The sequence below is a fragment of the Capricornis sumatraensis genome, chromosome 14 (genome assembly GCF_032405125.1).
Source record: "Capricornis sumatraensis isolate serow.1 chromosome 14, serow.2, whole genome shotgun sequence".
NCBI lineage: Eukaryota > Metazoa > Chordata > Mammalia > Artiodactyla > Bovidae > Capricornis > Capricornis sumatraensis.
In genome coordinates this window covers 54,220,478-54,242,515 of record NC_091082.1, presented here as the reverse complement: position 1 = coordinate 54,242,515, position 22,038 = coordinate 54,220,478, and the positions used below count along the sequence as shown (strand labels likewise).

The window sequence follows — 22,038 nt, the reverse complement described above, 5'->3', positions numbered from 1 at the left end:
AGGAGGCGCCACCAGCCAGAGGGAGGGACCCTGCCCGCGACCCAGTTACCATAGTGACAACGGCCTCCTTGGCGCGCGGTTCGTCGGTCTTTCTTAGCACCGACTTGAGCAGCAGCGGGTACTTGGTGAGTCGCTGATGGGGCTTGGCTAGCATGTCGCTCAGCTTCAGCCGCTGGCACTGCTGGTGCTTCTCGGCCCACTGTGGCGGGGAGGCGAAGCGGGACTCAGGGCGAGCCCCGACCCGGGCCCCCAGGCCGCGCCTACCGCCGGGCCCTCAGGCACCTGCCGCCCAGGGAAGCCGACTGCGCAGTGCCCTGGCCCCCCGGCGAGCCCTACCCGCCCTCACCGTGATGTACGCTCGGAAGAGGTCATTGTCGCGCAGCAGGCCGCGCATGTACTCCATGCAGCCCTCCTCCTCCATGCAGTATCGGATGTAGGGCTTGAAGAGGGAGCCGAACTGGCGCGGGGCGGAACAGGCACAGAACCGGTTACCGCGCGCCCCCACCGCGGGAGGGGACCCCGCGCTCGCTCCTCACTTATTGCCTCTCCCCGACCACCAGGGGGCAAACTTATTATCCCCGTTTTCCACACGAGGAAACGGAGCCTCAGCGAAAGCGATCGACCTTGGCCAGGTGGTAGCAAGGGCACACGGTCAGGTGGTTTCACACCACCGCGACCGACTCTGAATTCTACGCCTCTTGACCACCAGGGGTCATTCGGGCCACCGGTTGGGAGGGTGCTGGGGTGTTGGGCAGACGGGATTGGCGCCCCAGCCCTACCTGTGTGTCCCTGCATGTGTCCGACCTGACCCATACCATCTTAAAGCCTTTGAGGAAATCCCCGGGCTGCAGCAGCGCCCGCGTGCGCCGCGCCTTCTCCAGCACCGGCGCCATCACGCTGCCCCACAGCCCGCGGTGCAGCCGCGCGATCTCCGGGATGTTGCTGAACAGGCGGTCCGCCTCCACCTGGGGGGCGGGGTTGGTGGTGGAGGTGCGCTCGGCCCCGCCCCTATTCCAGACCCCGCCCCTACCCATCCCTCTCCTGCCCTCACTGTCAGCCCCGACCCCAGCCTTCTTCAGCACCATCCCATGTCCACCGTTAAGGGCCAGGCCCCGCCCCTGCCCATCCTCTTTCCCCGCCTCTCACTCTACCCGTTAGCCCTGCCTGGAGCTTTCTTCAGCATCATCCCAAGTCCACAACCAGGTGCCAGGCCCTGTCCCTCACCCACTCCACCAGTCAGCCCCACCCCTCACCCACTCCACAAGTCAGCCCCGCCCCTGTCCCGCCCCTCCCTGGCTTTAGCCCCTCCGCACTCCCCGTTAGTTCCTGAGATCGCCCCCACCCCGGCCCTGCGCGGCACCTCACACAGCAGTCCCGACTCTTGCAGGTTCAGGAGGCAGCACAGGAAAAGCTGTGGGGGCAAGGAGCACTGCGTCTGGAGCTGGGGGCGGGGGGGTTCCCTGTCCCGATGCCCCACCCAGACCCTAAGGCTCCCTTCACCCCTTCCCCATCCTGGGAGGCCCTGAGGCAGGCAGCCTGGGACAGAAAGGGTTCACCCTTTGAGAAAAGACCCAGTTCATGGCCCAGCTGGGGGTCCCCCTACCCAGGCCCCACCTGGAGAGCCGCTCTGGCACACTGCCCTGGCTGCCACATCTGGAACTCTCTCCTCCAGCTCTGCCCTGGCTCTCTGGTTTCTGCCCAGAGGGTGTCTTCCTTGAGCCCACAAGCCCAGGACAGATGCTCCCCCAGTCAAAGTCCCTACACGGCCCCCCACCCCCAGTGCCTAACCATCCTGTCTCCACATCTAGGGTGTGGGCTGCTGGACACCTGGCATACAGCAGGTGTTTGGAAACAGCTGTTGAGTGGATGAGTGAAAGGATGAGAACTGTGTTACTCAGCTCAAGCCAGCAAACTTGCCCCAAGCCCCCTCCCGATTCCCTGGGGCCCCAGGGAATCACCTCCATGCTGGGGTGTGGCCTGCCCCCACTTTCCTCCCCCTTTGTTGCTTGGCACCTGCTCCTTCTGCAAAGGTCCAAACTCTGCTCAGGGACACCCAGAGGAGGCCAAGGTGGGGGTAGAGGTGGGCAGGGAGGCAGGGTGGCTCTGGGTCCCACACTCACGTTGGTGATCACCCGCAGCTTCTTAATGTATGAGGCCTCCGTGTGCAGGAGCTCCCAGACCGCCTCCTGCTGGTGGCACTGCCGCCGGGTCAGCTTCTGTGGGGAGGGGAGGGTGTCTCCAGGAGCCCCAGGGTGGCCAGATCAGGGGAGCAGGTGGAGTGGTCCTGCACGCAACCTTTTTTTTCCCATTTGAGACACAGAGGCCCCCCAAGTTCTGGGCCAGCCAAGTAGTGCACCACACTTTCACCTTGCCTGAGTTCCTCCAAAGCTGGTTAATGATGACAGCAGCTTGGCAGGGCTGCCCATGGAACATCCTGCCACCCTAGGAAGGGCCCCGTGGAGTGGGGCAGGGCCGATAATGCCCCCCTTTCCCTGAGAACGGGGGAGGTGTGGGCAGGCGGGCGGCACCCACCTCGTGCCCATCAATTAGCTCCCGCCAGCTGTCCTCCAGCCGAAGTCCGGCGTCATCCTCATCCTCCTCTTCGTCACCTTCTTCCTCCCAGGAGTCATGGTCAAAGCGCAGCCTCCGGGGCAGCCTGGGCAGCCCAAAGAGGCCGTAGGCGTGCAGCTTGCCCTCCAGCTGCTCCATCTTGTCTATCTCCTGAGAGGAGACCCGTGGTCAGGGTCAGGGGTCAGGGGTCAGGAGTCAGCCAGCCGCCCTGCCCCAAGGCACCCAGGCCCACATACCCGGCCATAGGCGCTGGTGCTGGGGCCTGAGCTGAAGAAGCCACTGAAGCGACTGGCCGCCCGGTTCTTCCAGCTGTCACTGCCACTGCTGCTGCTGCTGCTGCCACTGCTGCTACTGCTGGGCAGAGAGCAGCTGGAGGGTGTGGGGGGCTCCTGCCCAGGGATGCTTGCCTCCCCTAGGAACTCTGACATGTTCTTGCGTCGGCGACCAGGGGCCTGGCCAGGGAGCAACAGTCAAGAGGCAGGTCCACTCTGACCTCCATGGCCCCACCCCATCACGCATTTCCAGGACCTCAAACCTGCCTGGGATGCAGGAGGGTCTCTGCATTCCCCCACCCTGTGAGGCCACCTTTCCTGAGACGTACACATGCCCTGGGGGCTGGAAGGTCCAGAGAGGCGCCCCTGGGCCACGCCTCCCCTCACCACCAACCCCAACCAGCAGCATAAAGCACATGGGAGAACACAGAGTCACACACACTCGGGTGCACTTAGAAGCCCACATCCAAGTGGATCCCTGACGAACGCTCACGAACACAGCCAGTGACACACAGCTTCGCTCCCCACACAATGTCTGCTTGGACACACATGCTCGGACTCCTCGTGCATGAACACTCAGAATCCCCAGGCCCATCCCCCTGCACTGGGTTAGATCCACCCCATATGCCCCGAGACAGCCCCATTTCACAGAAGGGGGAGGAAAGCTCCCAGCAGGAGCAGCAAGGGGCCCAGGTGACCTCCCTTCTGGCTCCTCCCCACCCCCAGCCCTGACACAGCCCCTCCTCACCAGGATATCCAGGCTCTCCCGGCGGCTCTGGGGGTCCACACGCTCTTGGGCCGGGGGCCCAGCTCCGGCTTGCCGCAGGATCGGCAGACTCAGGGACTTGGAGTCCTTCACCCCCTGCTCCACCTTCCCCTCATCCCCTGGCTTGGCTGGCAAGGCATGGTGGGACAAGTAGAGGTCCTCAAAACCCAGGCCCGTGGAGGACGAGGCCCCAGTCCTCTCTCTCACCAGAGGATCCAAACCAAGGCCTGGCTGCCCTCCCCCAAAGCCCCGCCCTGCCAGCACCCAGCACTGCCGCCCAGCAGAGACACCTGTATGGTAATGAGCCTGCTCAAGGCCATGGCCAACGAAAACCTGAGCTGGGAAACAACACCCTCCCCAGAGGACCCAGTCGTGCCCCAGCTCCCCTACTCACCTTTTACCCGCAGGTAGTGTCCCCCAAACCTGTAGGCCTCAAAGGTGAGGGACAGGGGCGTGTTGGACTGGTCCAGATAGATGTCCACTTTGCCCAGTGCAATGCCCTTCCTTTCAAATACTGGCAGCAGCACCTCCCTGCCCCAGGACAGGAGGTGTGTGTGTTGGGGGCCATCACACAAACCCCCATCCCGCCCCCTAAAGAAAAAGGGAGACCCCAGGGGGATCACACCCAGGTTCATACATGCACACACAAATAGGAGGTTCACACGTGTATACACAAGCCAACACACCCTCTCTCTCACACGTTCGTGTTGACACACCAGGGCAGACCCTGTCACATGCCAGTCCATGCCCTAGCGGTGGGTCATGTCCATTCAAGCATGGCTCCCAGGCCCTCACTGCACATGAGTGGGGTGCCCATGGGGGAGGACACACTCATTTACAGGCCACCACACAGACACACAGTCATACCTGCTGAGGCCACAACTGCCTCCCAGCTCCCTTCTCCCCTCAGCCCCATCAAGCCCTACCCCAGAGACTTCTTCTTCATGGCTGGTACAATCTCCGTCTCAATGTCCACGTTCAGGTCAAATTTCAGGGTGAAGCACTCCTTGCTTGGGTCCTGAGTGGACATGCATCTCAGCATCTGCATCCCTAGCGCCCTCCCCTCCCCACCCCAGGGTCCTGGTGAGCACAGGGATCTCCCTGTCCTTTTCTATCCCAGGCAGGCCCCCGGCAGCCCTCCTGCTGGAGGCAGGAGCTCCTGGAGCATCCCCCACCTGGGCTAAGGTGGGCAGGGCTGGGTGGTGACAGAAAGACACACTCACTCCACGCCCCATCCCTGGTCCTGGAATTCAGAGCAGAGAGGCCCAGCCTCGGGAATGGAAAGGGCCCAGGAGGGGCAGAGGCTTGGGGTGGCCCTGCTCTGCCAGCCTGGGGGCTCCTTACATCTGTATGTCTTCTCCTGGCTTTCTTCTTGGAGAGTTTCAGACCTGTGGTCTTTCGGTCCCTGCAAGGAAGCCAGTCAGGGCAGAGGTTGGAGGCGTGGGTGGGCTCTCATCAGGGTGGGATGTGGGTAGGCCCCAGCTGGTGACCCACCCCTTGCTGACTGTAGGTGGCCAGGTAACTCAGGTTGGCTCAGGCAAGCAGGGGTGCAGGTGGGGAGGGGCTTACAAGAGCTGTGCGCTCCCTAGTGGCCAATCCAGGAGTTATACCCAGGGTCCCTAGACACATGGAGTCTGTTCCGAGAAGCCCTAGAGGCTCACCCTCCAGGAATCTGGGTGGCAGCAGGGCTAGGAGGGGTCTCTGGTCCCTAGATCTGTGACCTGACACCCAGCCTTGGGAGCTCCCAGGTGTCTGCTCCACCCACCAACCCCTCACCTACCCCTTGCCATCCATACAGCTCTCTTCCTCCTCCTCCAAGTCCACGGCAGGGCTGGTGCGTGGGGGGCATGACCGGGTGGACACGTTCCGAGCCAGGACAGAGCCTGTGGAGTTGAGTGGGAGCGGAGTTGTGCTTGCCTCCATGTCCCTGGTCCCTTCCTTAGTCTTCCAACATGGCAGTCTCCAGAGGAACCAAAGTCATCTATGGACCCTGGGACCCCAGCCTCCCTAACAAGCCAGGGCCCCTCAGTTCTGTGAGGAGGAGTCAGTCACTGCTTATCATTTATCCATCCCCAGACTCAAAAAGATGCAAGGGCCCTGGAATGACACCCTGGGTGATGCCCTGTGCCCAGTACAAATCCACCTCAGTTTATCCATCTATGAAATAGGCATAAAGAAGCATTGTCTGTAGGATTGTTGCAGGGAGGGACCAAAGTCCATGGCTCTTTCTTGCAGGTGTCCCCTCCCCCTCCTCTTTCTTGCAGGTCACCACTGTGACCACACCCAAAGTCCCAGGGGCCCTGGGGAGCAGCCCTTTTGTCCCTCTGACCAGCTGGGGAGGGAGACAAAGCCACCTCAGCACAGTCAGCTGGCAGTGGGCCAGGCAAACCCCTGTTCAGCAGGAGGGGTTTCTTGTTTCCTGCTGCAAGTTCCTTCTGATCTGCTCATCCCACCTCCCACTGCCTCTGCCCACTGGCTGCCTGGCTGGAGGATCTGCCCAGGAATCCCCTGCCTGGAGGAAAAGACGGAAGGACTTTCTCCACGCTGGCCTGGGCAGGGGCAGGTCCATCGAGAAGGACCTGGCCCCTAGAGGGGACAGGCTAGACCTCGACCAGGGCCGGTCCCCAACTTTTCCTCTTATTAAAAAACAGGCAGGGGGGAGGATGGCAGGAAAGGATCGTTAGGGAGTTTGGGATGGACGTGTACACATGGCTGTATTTAAAATGCATAACCAACAAGGATCTACTGTATAGCACATGGAACTCTGCTCAGTGTTATGTGGCAGCCTGGAAGGAGGAGGGTTTGGGGGAGAATGGATACATGCATACTTATGACTGAGCATACATGTATGCTGACATGTATACTGACATGTATACTTCCCTTCCCTGTTCATCTGAAACTATTCCAACATTGTTAATCGGCTATGCATGCGTGCGTGCATGCTAAGTTGCTTCAGTCATGTCCGACCCTTTGCAACCCCATGGACTGTAGCCCGCCAGGCTCCTCTGTCCATGGGATTCTCCAGGCAAGAATACTGAAGTGGGTTACCATGGCCTCCTCCAGGGGATCTTCCCGACCCAGGAATCAAACCTGTGTCTGTCTCCTGCATTAGCAGGTGGGTTCTTTACCACTAGCACCACCTGGGAATCCCTGTTAATCAGCTATACCTCAATACAAAATAAATGTTCCAAAAAAACCATTTGTGGAACAAAAAGGGCAGCAGTGGATTTGGGTTTCATTGTTCACAGCTGCGTGTCCTTTCTCATGGCCTTGTCATGATGCCTACAATTACCAGGACCCTGTGCCCCCAGGCATGGGCTCTAGGGACTGGCCCCTCCCTGTGCTCACCTTGGGGGGGCAGGTCGAAGCGGACATGGCCATCATAATGCATGGTGCTGTGGAACTTGCTGTCACAGGCCTCACAGAGGTTGAGGGGGCCCCGGTGGTGTAGCTGCTGGCAGTCGGCGTGGTGGCATACCTGTGTGGGAAAGGATGGGGGCAGGGTGGACCCAGACCCCTGTGGTACACGGGGCCCCTGGCCTTACAGGGGCTGCTCCTCATGTCCAAACATCCACATTCCACAGGGGCTCGTGCTTATTAATTTATCTATCAAGTGTTTCCCAAGCACCTACAAGGTGTCCATTCTGGGGGATGTAGAGAAAGCAAAGCCCCGCCCACAAGAAACACAGTGCCGAGTAAGTAACCATGAAGCAGGTGCTCCCAGGGCCTCTTCTGGAACACAGGCAGAAAGGGCCCCAAAAAGTGAAGCTGGGGCTGCCTGTCAGTTTGCCCAACTCAGTGTCTTCAAACAGACTGCCTCCCCGTCCTCCGTGCCCAGGGCCTCTGCCCTCAATTCTATGACCTGCGCAGCCCCCGAATAGCTGACCACCCTGGATTTCTAAGTCAGGGTGTGGAGGTGCTTATGGAGGAGTCAGGGAATGATGCTGGCATCTGGGTGCCTATGTGGGACCCACGGGCCGTTGCTTAGTGACGTGACTTCAGATTTACCCATTTGCTCCAGTCTGCTCTCATCCCCACCCCCACGGATGACTTTCCTATCTCCTCCATCCCCTAAGCATCCCAAACTCACGCCCCACTGACCCACTGCCTACTTTTCCAGGGATACAGAAGCCACCAGAAGGCATTCCATGAGCCCTAACCACCACAGCCACCCACCCATCCTGGGCTGTGGAGGCTTCACCCTGCCCCAATCCCAGACCAGCCTTCCACCGAGACCCACCTCTCACTGAGACCCACCTCTCACCAGATCATTCCCATGGGCAAACCAACCCGATTCTCCAGCTCCAGCTCGCCCTCCACTTATAACTAAACTCTGTAAAACCGGGCATCCATAACCACCAGTTCCTGTTCTCTCCTCCCATTACCCTTTATTTTCTTTTCCCTCAACGTTTTGTTTTAAAATAATTCAAACCTACAGAAAGTTGTAAGAACAGCACAATGACATCTGCACACCCTTCTGGCTCTGCCAGTCATTCACATTTGCCACACTGCTCATGACACCCCTCCCCTGGGGAGGAAATCGACACCACCTGGGAGCACAGATGTTCTCGTGCAAAATCCCACACAGCTTTGTGTGTGTCACACTTGGGGAAACTCAGTGATGATACTCTGTCCAACTTTAGTTGCCCTTGGCATTTGCACAAGTGTCTAAATAATCAAGGCTCATATGTATGTACATTTGGCTGTGTTTGTTTATCCCTTTAAGAATAAATGCCCTGGAACTTCCCTAGTGGTTCAGTGGCTAAGACTCCAAGCTCCCAATGCAGGAGGCCTGGGTTCGATCCTTGGTCAGGAAGTGGATACCACATGCCACGACTAAGAGTTCACGTGCCAAAACTAAAGATCCCGCATGCCTCAGCGAAGATCAAAGATCCTGGGGGATGCAAATAAGAACCAGTGCAGCTAAAGAAATACATAAAATATACATACATATATATATATATTTTTAAAATTTTTTAAAAAATGAATGAATGTCCCACATTTTCTACCCTGCCTTTCGGGACACTGAAGCAGCCAGGCCAGCAGTTTTGCAGAAAGCCCTTCCTTCTGGATTTGTCTGGGGGTCTCGCATAGTTTGCTGTCGTTCAGTTGCTCAGTTGTGTCCGACTCTTTGTGACTCCATGGACTGTAGCACGCCAGGCTTCCCTGTCCTTCACCATCTCCCGGGGCTTGCTCAAACTCATGTCCATTGAGTTAGTGATGCCATCCAACCATCTCATACTCTGTCATTCCCTTCTCCTCCTGCCTTCAATCTTTCTGAGCTTCAGGGTCTTTTCCAATGAGTTAGCTCTTCACAGCAAGTGGCCAAAATATTGGAGCTTCAGCTTTAGCATCAGTCCTTCTAAAGAATATTCAGGATTGATTTCCTTTATGATTGACTGGTTTGATCTCCTTGCAGTCCAAGGGACTCTCAAGAGTCTTCTTCAACACCATAGCTCAAAAGCATCAACTCTTCTCGCATAGTTTAATGATGAGCATATGTGCAGGGACGACAGAGAGTGGACTATGTCTTCCTCAGTGTGCCCCAGTGCCAGACCATCTGGGGATCTCACTGTATCTTGTTTGTTTGCTTTAATGTTTACTTATTTGGGTCTTAGTTGCGGTTGACAGGCGTATTCTCTCTCTGTAATGAGTCGATACAGGGCTCCTCTGGTGGCTCAGTGGTAAAGAATCCGCCTGCAATGCAGGTGACCCAGGTTCAATCCCTGGGTCAGGAGATCCCCTGGAGAAGGAAATGGCAAACCACTCCAGTATTCTTGCCTGGAAAAGCCCATGGACTGGGGAGCCTGGCAGGCTATGGTCCATGGGGTCGCAAAGAGTTGGACACAACTTAGCCACTAAACCACCAATGAGTAGGCAGTCCTGGGGTGACACTTTGGGATAGCCTGCTCCCCAGTGATTGCACACTCCAGGACTTTAGTCCTCACCAATGGCTTTTGCCTAAATCAAACTATTACTATGATGGTTGCAACCGGAGATTTTCTAATTCTTTCATTTTCTCTCAGACCCTCTCCCATCAATTCTGCTCCCTCCCCAGTTTGCTCTTCTAAGGTCTCTGCTGACATCCACACTTGGAAGTCCTCTTGCTTGTTCGCCCAGGGCCCAGCATTTGACATGGTCTCTTGGAAACCGTTTCTTCCTCGGCCCCCAGGACCCATGCCTTGCCTATTCCCTCCCCTCTGTGGACCCCTCCTCATTTTACCCACACCCACTGTCCTAGGGAGGGCTCCCAGGTGATCTGTCCTGTGGGGACCAGGCCCCAAGACTCTGGACCCACCTTCTCCACCCTCCTCCTGGATCCCAACAAGCATCTCAAACTTAAGAGGTCCTCACATGAGCTCCTGAAATTTTCCACATGGCTCTACCCATTTCGATTACTGGCAACACCTTCTGGCTATGCTGATGTTATGTGCTGAATTATGTCCCTCAAAGAGATAGGTTCAGGGTATTCCCTGGTCCAGTGGTTAGGACTTGGTGCTATCACAGCCATAGACCTGGATTCAGTCCCTGGTTGGGGAACTGCTGTTGATGTTGTTTACTTGCTAAGTCATGTCCGACTCTTTGTGACCCCATGGACTGTATGTAGCCCCTCAGGCTGCTCTGTCCGTGGGATTCTCCAGGCAAGAATACTGGAGTGGGTTGCCAATTCCTTCTCCAGGGGATATTCCTGACCCAGGAATTGAACCTGCATCTCCTAAACTGGAAGGCAGATTCTTTACCACTGAGCTACCTGGGAAGGCCTGGTTGGGGAACTAGAATCTCACAAGCCAGGCGGCACAGCAAGTAGTTCTTTTTTTTTTATATAAAAAGATAGGTTCAGTCCTAACTCCCAGCACCACAGAAGGTACCCTTGATGGAAAGAGGATCATTACAGATGTCATTAGTTAAGCTGAGGTCATAATGGGGTCTGTAATCACACAGGATAGAGTATGGACTAACCATATGACTGGCATCCTTATAAGAAGGGAAGAGACACAGAGAGGGGACACACAGTGAGAAGCCATGGGACAACAGAGGCAGGGACTGCAGTCATGCGTCTACAAGCCACGGGACACTGAGGGACCCCAGGAGGCGCCAGAAGCTGGAGGAGGCAAGGGAGAGTCCTCCCTGGTAACTTCCAAGGGAGAACGAACTGACCACATCTTAATTTCGGACTTTTGGCTTCAGAACAGAGAGAATAAACTTCTGTTGTTCTAAAGCCACCCTGACTTGTTATGACAGCCCCAAGAAAATATATTAGGCCAAAAACCTTGGGGTCACCTGTGATCCTTCTGTTACCCGTTATCTAGGCAGTCTAACTTGTCTTCAGGCTCCACCCTTAATATCCATAGTTTCAAACTGGCCACACTCTCCAGGCCAGCTTAGCTCCCATCGCCTCTTGGCAGGATGACAGGGCCCCAGAGTTGGTCACCCTACACCCATCCTTGACCCCAGTCTGTTCTCCATGAGCAGCCGCAGTGGACCCAGTTCAAAGAGGAGTCACACGGACCTCCTCAAAACCCTGCAAGGGCTTCCCGCCTCCTGCCAAGGCAGGTGACCTCGGGGGCCTCCTGTCCTGTTCTCCTAGCTCCTTACACTGCCCCCACCCACCGGCCTCCTGCCTTCCCTTTTATTGGGCTTCCCAGGTGGCACTAGTGGTAAAGAAGTGAAAGAAAGTGAAGTCACTCAGTCGTGTCCGACTCTTTGAGACCCCGTGGACTGTACCCTACCAGGCTCCTCTGTCCATGGGTTTTTCAGGCAATAGTACTGGAGTGGATTGCCATTTCCTTCTCCAGGGGATCTTCCCAACCCAGGGATTGAACCTGGGTCTCCCGCATTATAGACAGACGCTTTACCCACCTTGCCAATGCAGGAGATGCAAGAAACACAGGTTTGATCCCTGGGTTGGGATGATCTCCTAGAATACGAAGTGGCAACCCACTCCAGTACTCTTGCCTGGAAAATCCCATGGACAGGGGAGCCTGGCAGACTACAGTCCACGGGGCCAGAAAGAGTCGGACACGATTGAGCCACTGAGCATGCATATATTTATTTATTTGCCTGTGCTGGGTCTTTAGTCACAGCACTCAGGGTCTTTAGTTGTGGCCTGCAGGATCTTAGTTCCCTGACCAAGAATTGAACCCAGGCCCCCGGCACTGGGAGAGCAGAGTCTTGGCCACTGGACCACCAGGGAAGTCCCTCCTCCTGCCTTCTCGGACATGCTTCTTCAGACGTGCCCCACCTCTGAGCCTTGGTATCTGCTAATCCCTCAGCCTGAAACGCTTTCCCAGACACTGAAATAACCAGCTACCTCCCTTCCTCCAGACCTTCACTCAAAAGTCACCATCTTCCCCTTCTAAGGTTTCATTCCTCCACATTCACTCCCTGCCCCCGCCTTCTCTCCGTAACACCTTCCACTGGCAGGCAGTCTGTGTGTCTCACTTTGTTGCCTCCAGGCCCTATCAGCTCTGCAAGGACGGCAGTTTCGGTCTTTCAGCTTCACTGACTGATTTCATCCTAGCCGTTCAAAAAGTACTGGTTTGATTATTAAGTAGCATGATAGAGGACCACTGGAGATTTGGGCTGGAGAGAGCCTGATCAGGCATCTTCTTCTTTATTGAATTGGTTACAATTTTGCTTCTGTTCTGTGTTTTGGTTTTTCAGCCCAAAGCATGGAGGATCTTAGCTCCCTGACCAGGGATCAAACCCACACCCCCTGGGATGGAAGGTGAAGTCTTAACCACTGAACCACCAGGGAAGTCCCAGGGATTTTCCTTTTACTATTTGTTTATTTATTTGGTTGTGTCAGGTCTTGGTTGCCGCACATGGGATCTTTAGTTGTGGTATGCAAAATCTTAGTTGTACCACGTGGGATCTAATTCCCTGACCAGGAATTGAACCTGGACCCCCTGCGTTGGGAGCGCAGAGTTCTCAGCTACCAGACCACCAGGAAAGTCCCCCAATTAGGAATTTTGAAGATGATAGACAGCATAAGGATGGCCTAGACAGCAGAGAAAATTGCCAAAGACAGGAAAGAAGAGGAAGCTGAAAATGTCTGATCATTTATAATGTGATTGTCATGCGCCCGGGGCTGCACTGAGGGTTCCTCATCCCAGGAGGTAGGGGCTAGGATTGTCTGTATTTTACAGAAGAGGAAAGTGAGGCTCAGAGAGGTTAAGCAACTTGTTTAAGGTCACACAGCTAGTGGAGTCAGGACTTGAACCTAGGGTACGTAGCTCCAGATCCCACATTTTCACCACATTCACACCATTTCTTGGTAGCAGGGAAGGGAGAGAGGGCCAGGCTTTGCGGATACAGGAACCCCTGCAGTGAGCATCTCTTCCTGACAACAAATCTGAGGAAGGGCTTGTCCTTTCTCCCCAGGAGGCTCACAGCCAGCTCGGCAGCCCTCTCACCCTGTGTCCAGCCTGGCAGTCAGTCTGGCACAGGTGCCCCATGCCGACCCCTTCCAGGCCTCTAGCGATTTCCCTGACAGCTTCACTTTTCTGCTGCCAGGCTTGGCATTGGGCAGTGGGGCTGTGGGCTGACCAGCCCTAGCCTCACAGTGGGTAGGGGGGTGACATGGCAGGAGCCATGCCAGGTTGTGGGTGTGCTGGGTTTGGGGGGGTGGTTCTCTGGGACTCTTCCAGTCCAAGTCCTTGGTTCTGTGCCACAATCTTGTTTTAAAACCTAACCAGTAAATGTGCTCCCACCAGGCTTCTCCATCCATGGAATTCTGCAGGCAAGAATACTGGAGTGAGTTGCCATTTCCTACTTATGATACCTACAATACCACTGCATAGCATACAGATTGCCACTAAGTAAATATTAACTGAATGTACTAACCAATAGGTGGGCTTCCCAGGTGGCGCAGTGGTAAAGAATCCACCTGCCAATGCTGGAGACAAGAGTTCAATTCCTGGGTTGGGAGGATCCCCTGGAGGAGGAACTTACTACTGATACTAATGCTAATTTTAACAAGAGTCCAGCTTGTGGCTGACCTCCTTCCATCCTCCCAGTAGCCCCCAGGCTCAGGGACACCAGGATGATGTGAGAGTCAGGCTAGGATCTGAAGCAGGTGAGTATTCAGCGGATTGAGAACCCCCAGGGAGGGAAGCTGAGGCTGAGGTGGGCACAGCCCACACTGTCTGTTCTTCTCACTCCTCCATCTCCAAACGCCAGGGTCTCCGCAACTCCCTCCAGGGTTGGGGGGGTCTCCCCATCACAAAAGCAGGGTAGCCCCTTCCCAAAGCCAGACTCTTGAGCCTCTTCTCTCAGACCCAAGGTCTACTCCCCACCTCCTTGCTGCCCCCACATCCCCCCCACAACCACTCTCTAAGGGCAGCAGCGACCCTGCCAGCCAGGGAGAGACAGCAGGGTCCGAATCCAAAAGTTCTCAGGACTCAAGCCAAAGAGGAGAGAGTGGAGGCGGCACTGCATGTCCAAAGGCAGAGAATAGGCGGTAACTTAACAAATAATAGAGGGGCCTGGGCCTCTTGGGGAGCACGATCAAGGCTGACTCGCCCAGGGATGGGGCGTGGAGAAATCAGCCTTTCCAATCCCACCAGGGTGGCCTCAGAAGCAGGAGTAGGAGGGGTGTGGGCAGGGCCTGGGCAGAGGAAGGAAAGGGGAGGGTGGCCAGTGCAGGGCCTGGGACCCACAGGTGTGTCCGGAGTCAGCCCCAGACACAAAAGGCCAGGGTCTGGCTGTCCCCTCCGCTGCTTGGTCCCCTTGGTGCCAGGGTGGGGGACACATCTCAAGCTTCCAGCCCTTCATCGCCTCCCCAGCCCCTCCTCCCCCCTGCACCCCCGCGGTGTGCACCCCGGGCAGGGGGCTGGGCCGCCGAGTACCGGATCCGCTTAGAGACGCGCACGGAGGAGCGACAGAGCACCCGCCCCGGCCCCCCGCGCCCGTACCTGGCCTTCCCAGTTGCGGCCACGACCCCCTGCCCAGCCAGGCTCGGAGTCTCGGGAGGGCAGCCCGGGGCTCGGCCTGGAGGCCGCGCGGCGCCCGGAGACGCCGGGTCCCGTACCCATGGCGGCCGGAGGAAGCGGCGGTCTGCGCCGCCCGCCGGACAAAGCGCGGAGCCCCGCTTCCTGCCATTGTGCGGCAGCGCCCGCCCGCCGAGCGCGCCGGGGACCCCGGGGGGCGGGGAACACCCTCCCGCCGGCAGCCCCGCCCTGACCCCCACCCCCCACCCCCACGCAAAGGTCCCAGGCTCAGAGGGTTCCCCGCCCCGGGGACCTCCTTGCATGCTGGGGGCAGGGGAGCCCGCCGGTGACAACCCCCCTCACCTTGACTGCAGAACCCCGGCCCCGCCCAGTCCTGCGGGCGCCTCAATTTGCTGTGACCTCCACCGACCCCCCCCCCCAAAGCGAACGACTGGGCATAAGAGGTCCCCCTGGCCACAGGGCATCTTAACCCCCTCCCTCCTGTCCTGGGGACGCCCGCCCCAGAGCCTGAGCCCGCAGAACTTCCCCCTCCCACAAGGGACCTTCCTTAATGCTGGTGGCAGAAGAGGGGGGACCGGACCAAGGACACATCACATCTCCCTAGGGGTCCTCGGACCCCGCTCCCCGTCCAGGCCCGAGGATATCTGACTCCATTTCCCAGTCCCAGCCACACAGCCGGCGCTCAGAGGCCTTCTTGAGGGTCATCTTAGTGCCGGCCCGCAATCCAAGAGACCCCCGCCTCAGAGCCTGAGCCCAGGGGACCCCCGCTCCCACTACCCAGGCCAAGCAGAGAAGCAGAGTGGGGCTGATGACCACAAGTGGAGGCGGCGGGCGGAAGGCAGGTGCGCGAGGCGGACAGGGTGATCTCTGGGGTGCGCCCAGGAGTAGAGTGAGAGGAGGCGTCAGGACAACCCGGCAGCCCAACTCAGATTTCCACGAAGCCCCTGCTGCTCCAGGTTGGCACCCACCGCCCCGCACCCCTCCCCGGCTCAAGGCCACGTGGGAGCTTCCGGTGCCCTACCGCCAGAGGGCGCTCATCAGAGCCCGAGAGACTCAGACCAGGAATGGGGTGTGGTGCCAGGGTCCCCACTGTAGGTCGTCAAAGCGCTTTCACACTCACTCCTGGGAGGTGGAGGCGGGCACTGTTATCCTCGCTCATCAAGTGGGGGGTAAAATGACAGAGAAGTCCACAGGCAGGACCGACACCCAGGCTTCTGACTTGGGTTCTGGAATGGCCTCCCTGGGGCACTCTTCAGTACTCATGGGGGAGGGAGACACGCTGTCATTAGCCCCATCCCCTAAACAGCTCCCCCTCAATCTGGTTCTGTGGGGGGAAGACAGTCTGCAGGTTTTGTGAGGAGCAGCAATTTATCCGTCTATCCCGGTCAGGAGGTTTCCATGGCTGTGTCCCCTCCCACATCCTGAGTGGCCCTCTTTCCGTACCATAGGCAAATCTTTTAAAACTGAAGCCTGCCCATGTCACTCCTCCGCCCCCCACCAAACCCTCCTGTGACTTCCCATCTTGCTTAAAATAAAATCCCAACTGTGGCCTGGCTCCTACCTTGCCCCCCTGGCCGGTTCCACAGGGTGGGCTGCCATGCTGGCTTCCTTCATCCCTACAACTCACTGAGCTCAGAACCTGCTCCTCTGTGTTCTGGAACACCATGTGCCCTTGATCTTCCCAACAGCTGGCACTGAGCCCCAATTTAAATCCTACCTCTCCAAGGAGGCCGTTACTCTTCTCTCCAAATAAACACCCCCTTACCCCAGAACTCTCAGTCCCCTTAAATTGAATCATTTTCTCCAAAGCATCTATTTATATTATGATCTGAAATTATTTTCTTTGTTCACTTCTTGATTATCACTTTTCCCTGCTAGAATATTCTCTCCAGAGGCTAGCAGTCTTGGCTGTCTGGCCCATGCTTCATCTTTGGCACTTAGAACAGTCCTGGCCACCACAGGTACTCAGTGTAGACTAAGATGATGAATGGACGAATGAAGACAGAAGGAGGGGCTTCATGCCAGAGAAGGCCACTGGGGCCAGGAAGGTATTGGCCAGGATGCCCCTTCCGGTGGCCAACAGTTAACAAAGCTTTCTCCATTGCCTGTCCACAGCTTCTCTCCATCCCTTCCAGCATCCATGACCTTGGCTTGCTGGCCCCAGGCAGGTCAGTTTCTACCTCAAAGACTGGTGGTGTTGCCCAAGCCCCCTGCCCCTGCTGCTGCCCCCCAGGCCAACCTCTGAGCACACCTAAGTGCCAGGCCCATGCCAAATCCTGTTCACTCTCCTCAGAGACCATAAGGAGAAGATACTGTTACTATCTCCATTCAACAGACAAAGACACTGAGGTTTGGAAAGGTAAAAAAACTTGTTCTAACAGCAGATGCCCACTGGACCACTCCCTGTGAGCCTCAAGCACAGAGAAGCCATGGTGACATAAAGACCAGCCAAGTGGTGGTTTGGGCAGCAGGGACTTGAGGTCCACCCCCTTGAGGACAGGGAAGATCCCCAAGCCCACTAGTCTGGGGTAGCCAGGTTGCACTGAGTGGAGACCATCAGGACCGGGCTAGGACAGGTCACCAGAGGTCACTGGAGTGACCAGGTTCTGGCCACCCTGAGTCACGCTCCCGCTTGGGTTCTCCATCCAGGGCTGGGGCTGCTCCTTGGAGGGCCAGGGCCCTGCTGTCCCAGGGCCAAGAGTGCAGGGTCACGGAACCTGTGGAGCAGAGGAAGAAAGGAGCCCTGCACAGGGAAGGGAGGAGGCCTCGGCAGGCTTCGAGATTCCCACCGCCTCGCTAAATAGGGAGCTGAAATAGCCCGTGAGCAGGCCCAAAAGGTCCCAGCCCCTGACTCCCTGAGGAGGGGGCCCCTCCCTAGCCCAGCCCCAGCTCCAGGCTCATGAGTCAGGACTGGCTTGTTGAAACTGATACCCAGAAACCAGATGCCATGGCTGATGAATAATGGAGTCTCCAAGGCAGGAGCCCCCTGCCACTCCCGCCCTGCACCACCTCCCCAGCCCCAGAAAAGCAGAGGCCTGTGGGCCTCCCCTTCCCCACAGTGGATTGGGGCCCCAGCCTGGTCTGCAGTGGGAGAGGGGAGGTCACAGGTCTGGGGCCAGCTCTGTGCTCTGTCCACAGGAGACTGGGCTAGAACCAGGAGTTGGGACTCTCTGGCCAGGGGGACATCCCTGCCCAGGGGCTCCCTACCCAAGCTAAGCTCCCCTAAGAGGCTCCCAGCCCCGAGGCTCCATCTGGCACCTTGGAAATCCAGGGGTGGAGGCTGCATGCATGGGCACGTTAGCCAGGGAGGAGCCGGCTCTGCCAGGCTGCTCTCCTCTCCAAACGGCCCATCTGACTCCTCCCTTCCCCTAGGCCTGGGCCTCACCGCTTGTTCTCAGGTTCTGGGGTCCCCCCGGAGGCAGAGCCTGCTCTAAGGACCTGCCCTGTGCTGGGAAGATGGTAAGGGTGTAGAGAACCTCTCCGCAGGCCAGCTCCACGCCACCAAGTCCAGAAGCCAGTGAGCCCTCTTCCTCCCCAGGGAGCCAACCAGCTGGGACCAGTGGGTACTAGGCGGAAAAGGAGAGGCTGTGTGGTCCATGAACTTTGCCCCCTGCCCTGGTCCTGCAGAAATGTGTCCTGGAGCCCCAGCCCCCAACCGGGAAGCCTGCAACTTCTCCAGGCACCTCTTGTTTCAGAGCCACACAAAGGGCTCTTTGGGAGGGAATCAGGGAGAGGGCACAGGCCCGGGCTGCACACCTGCTTCTGGGGCTCACCTACCTACCTCCTACCCTTCCCTACTGTGCAAAGATGGCACTGGCCAGTTTTCTAGAATTCTCTATCTAGGGATGGCTGCTGGGTTCAAATGTGTATCTGGACTCTGGCAAAGGAGCAGAAGAATAGTGAAACAAATCCTTCCAGAGCCCTCCAAGCCTGGGGAAGGAATTGGAGGAATCGGTAGGGTCCGAGGCCCCTGGGCCTCCATTTCCTCAGTCTTTCATCAGAGCGGCCCAGGGTCTCTCCTGGCCTCTGGGTCTCCAGAAGACCCATGGGTCCTCTGGCTCTCTCTCTCCCCTTCTCCCCAGCGAGGACCAGGCCAGACCCAGGCGGCCCGAGGTGCAGACTCTCGCGCCCCCTGCCGGCATCGAGAGGACTTTCCCCTCGGACAGTCATGGGCGCCCAGATGCGGCGAGGTCGCCGAAACCACGTATTTAAGCCCCGCCAAATCCCCTTCGGAAACTTTCGCCCCACCAGCAGCCCTCACACCAGGGCTGCGGCCCTACAGACTCCTCACGGCCATTTATCCCAGCCGACCCCACCCTAGAGTCATTGTGGGGGCGGGCGCTGGAGCCCATTCCACCTTCAAGTAAGTGGAAGCAGAGCCAGCGGCACCCATCGACGGCCACCTGCAGGCCCAGGGCTGTGTGGGACTCTCGCCCTCCCCTACCCGCAATATCCCTCCTGCTCCCCCTGCCCCGGGCTTCTGTCTATTAATTCAGGGGGAGTCTTGGCTCCCGGACCCACCCCACCTCTGAACTTCCCCGTGAGACTCACCTAGGGACATGGGTCTCCTCCCCAGTGGCTAGGGCTCGGGTCAAGACTGCCAAAGCTCCGAGGGGCCTGTAGGGCGAGGGCCACAGGAACCGCGGGGCGGGCTCGGTCCGCTCTGCGCCGGCGGGGGCGCGGGTCGTAGGGGAATTACGGTAGGCCGGCGCGGGCGCTACCACCTGGGCGGGCCGGGACGTACCATCGGCGCGCCCGGCTGTGCCGGGGAGGGGCTGCGCTCCCGGGAAGCTCCGGGCGCCCCACCCCGTGGCCCAGGGGGTGGCTGGAGGGCCGGCCGGCGTTTGGGGGTAACCTAGGGTCCGGGCTGCGGACAGAGGTAAGGAGGCCGTTGTCACTGTCCCCAAGGGGGCTGCCCTTACAGACTTGCAGAAAGTTCAAAACCTGCAGTCTTTGACCTGGGCTTTAAGAAAAGAGTTCGCCTTTTCGACCCCGGCCAGGGCCAGCGGCAGGATGCTGCCCCCCGGGGTCCAGAAGGAGGCATCCGCAGGCCCTGCCCGCCCCGGGAATCGCCCCAAGCCAGGCTGGCTTCCGCTGGATTCTGAACTGCGCCCTCCGCGGCGCCTGAGAAACGGACCCGCCTAGCTCCGTGCCTCCCTCTTTTTTCCTGGCCCACGCCTAGTAGGTCCTGAAAGAGGGGCCCATCCCGCCCTTCGGTGGTTCCTGGCAGATTGAGTTCAGAATAACAGCGTTCAGGACTTGAGGTAGGGGTAGTGTCTGGGGATACCCCGCCCCAAGCACACCTACCCCCTTCCCTAGGGAGTCTGGCATGATAGGACTGCAACGCCTGACTCCCAGCCTCCTGGTTCAGACCTACTTGCATTTTCCCAACTCTAGATCACCCCCATCAGACCCCCTCCAGACTACAGGAGGCCCCTCCTAATGGGAGTCACCGTCCTTAGCAGCGCTGACCTCCCTGGGGCTGGTCCACACCAGGGCAGCTCATCTTGGCCAGGTGGCATGTGGTGAGTCCTCTGTCCCGGCCTCTGGGGCACCCCAGACCTTCACTTTCCCCCTCCAAATTACTTAGCCAAAGCCCCAAAGTTCCACTTGCACTGCTTCCCTGGTCCTGCCCCATTCTCCAGTCACACACTGGACTGCCCCGGATCTACAGCTGACCAGCATCTCTAAGAACCAGCTACCTCCAGAGATCCCAGAATCTGGCCATTCTCAAGGGTGCCTGGCCTTTACCTCTCGCCCCCAAACCATTGCCCAGGAGAGTAAGTGACTCCTTCTTCCATTATTCACCACATCCTGCCCACTCTTTCTCCACAAGGACTTCAGACCCACCCCTTCCTGTGCCCTGTGTCCACAGGTCTTCATCTGACAAGCCTTCCCCTAGACATAGACACCACCCCTACCGACTCATCCCTGCCAGCTCACAGCCCAATGTTAAGCTGGAAGGGAAGTCTGAGGTCATCAAATCCAATCTTCACTCTCTGCTTAAACTGCCTCTAGCAATGGGGTGCTCACTACCTATGTATCAGAGAACGGCTTCAGCTGTTGGAGACTCTTACCTATACTGAACCAAAGTCCACCTCCCTGCCAGGGCCCTTGGGAGCCCTGCAGAAAAACTCACCAGGCGCTCCTTTCCTCCTGACAGTTCATTAGAAATGGTGGGCTCTGAGGACAGACAGACCTGGTTGAGACAGACCCAGGCAAGTTATTTTCCCCTCTCTTTTTCTCAGTGTCCTGTCTCTGATGGAGATGGCGTGTCCTTGCTGCACATGAGGTCCCCATGGAGAAGCACTGAGGCAGGGCCTGGCACGCAGTAGGTGCTAAGAACACAGTGGCTGCTAGAACTGATACCTTTAAGGATGATGCCCTGAGGGTCCCATCTCCAGGACAAACACCCCAAGTCTTCCATCCCCTCAAAGGCAGTTGCCTAGGCCAATGTAAGCCCTTCTCTGTGTCCCCTTGTGACCTGAGGTGCCTGTACAGATTTCCATCAGAATGCCCAGATCAAGGGACTCTGCCCTGTGGTTAACTTGCAGGAGGGTGGGGACACCCACCAGGTCATCACCTGGCCCTTTGGGAGGGAGGGAGCAAACACTTCCTCTGGGTCCCCAACAGGACACCTGCCCTGGGGACAGGATAGCTGTGCGGTAAACGTCCGTCTGGCTGGGTGGGGTTGATCAGGTCTAGGATGGAACCAAGGTGGTCTCAGATCTCAGGAAAAGGAGGGCATGCTGGGAGCCTAGGGGTTTCTCTCCCCCTGCACACATGATACACACATGATCACAGCTAGGATCCTCTTGAACACCACAGCAAGCCACGCTCTCTGCTAAGCACTCCACAGGTGAGCCCTCTTAATTCTTGTCAAAACTCTAGAAGCCTCAGCTTCCAGATGAGGAAACTGAGGCTCAGAGATAGACTGACTTTCCCAGGGTCCTGCAGTTGGAAAAGGGGTAGGCTACAACCCTGAAGTTCCCAGGTGTGGGTTACTCCATACATCTTTTACAAATATATTCATTTATTTATTTGGCTGTGACAGGTCTTGGTTGCAACACACAGGATCTTCAATCTTCACTGCAGCACGTGGGGTCTTTAGCTGTGGCAAGCAAACTCTTAGTTGCGGCATGTGGGATCTAGTTCCCTGACCAGGGATGGAACTCGGGATCCCTGCATTGGGAGCGCAGAATCTTAGCCACTGGACCACCAGGAAGGTCCCCTACTCTATACATCTTCCTCTTGGGGAAGTGTAGGGATACCACCTCCCTCCGTGGTCCCCAAGACAGGTAGTTCAAACACCTCACCTGGACCTCAGGATGCTCCCTGTTCAGTTTTGCTTACCTTTCCCCATCCCCTGAGCCCTACTCTTTCCATTCCCAATATCCATCCCCATCCCCACTCAGCTTTCTTCCATCTTAATAAGCCCTCATTTCTCTGGACACCAGCAGCCACCTCCAGGAAGTCC

The 22,038-nt window shown here is 57.6% G+C and overlaps 1 protein-coding gene across 3 annotated transcripts in view; it reads right to left on the bottom strand.

The window, feature by feature from the left end:
- The window catches only part of PLEKHG5 (pleckstrin homology and RhoGEF domain containing G5), a 30,254-nt gene that overhangs the window by 3,946 nt on the left and 4,270 nt on the right, over window positions 1–22,038 (bottom strand). The window contains exons 1-14 of one of the 3 annotated variants that reach the window (XM_068985815.1): window positions 14,526–14,645; window positions 6,958–7,087; window positions 5,390–5,492; window positions 4,954–5,014; window positions 4,536–4,627; window positions 4,004–4,140; window positions 3,592–3,743; window positions 2,808–3,023; window positions 2,533–2,721; window positions 2,121–2,216; window positions 1,361–1,411; window positions 816–965; window positions 347–457; window positions 50–199 (exon numbers count right to left, since the gene is read on the bottom strand). In XM_068985815.1, the coding sequence (XP_068841916.1) occupies window positions 50–199; window positions 347–457; window positions 816–965; window positions 1,361–1,411; window positions 2,121–2,216; window positions 2,533–2,721; window positions 2,808–3,023; window positions 3,592–3,743; window positions 4,004–4,140; window positions 4,536–4,627; window positions 4,954–5,014; window positions 5,390–5,492; window positions 6,958–7,087; window positions 14,526–14,645 (1,758 nt within the window). Of the gene's footprint in view, window positions 1–49; window positions 200–346; window positions 458–815; window positions 966–1,360; window positions 1,412–2,120; window positions 2,217–2,532; window positions 2,722–2,807; window positions 3,024–3,591; window positions 3,744–4,003; window positions 4,141–4,535; window positions 4,628–4,953; window positions 5,015–5,389; window positions 5,493–6,957; window positions 7,088–14,525; window positions 14,646–22,038 lie in introns of those variants that run through there. The other 2 variants (XM_068985814.1, XM_068985817.1) reach the window with 2 other exon arrangements.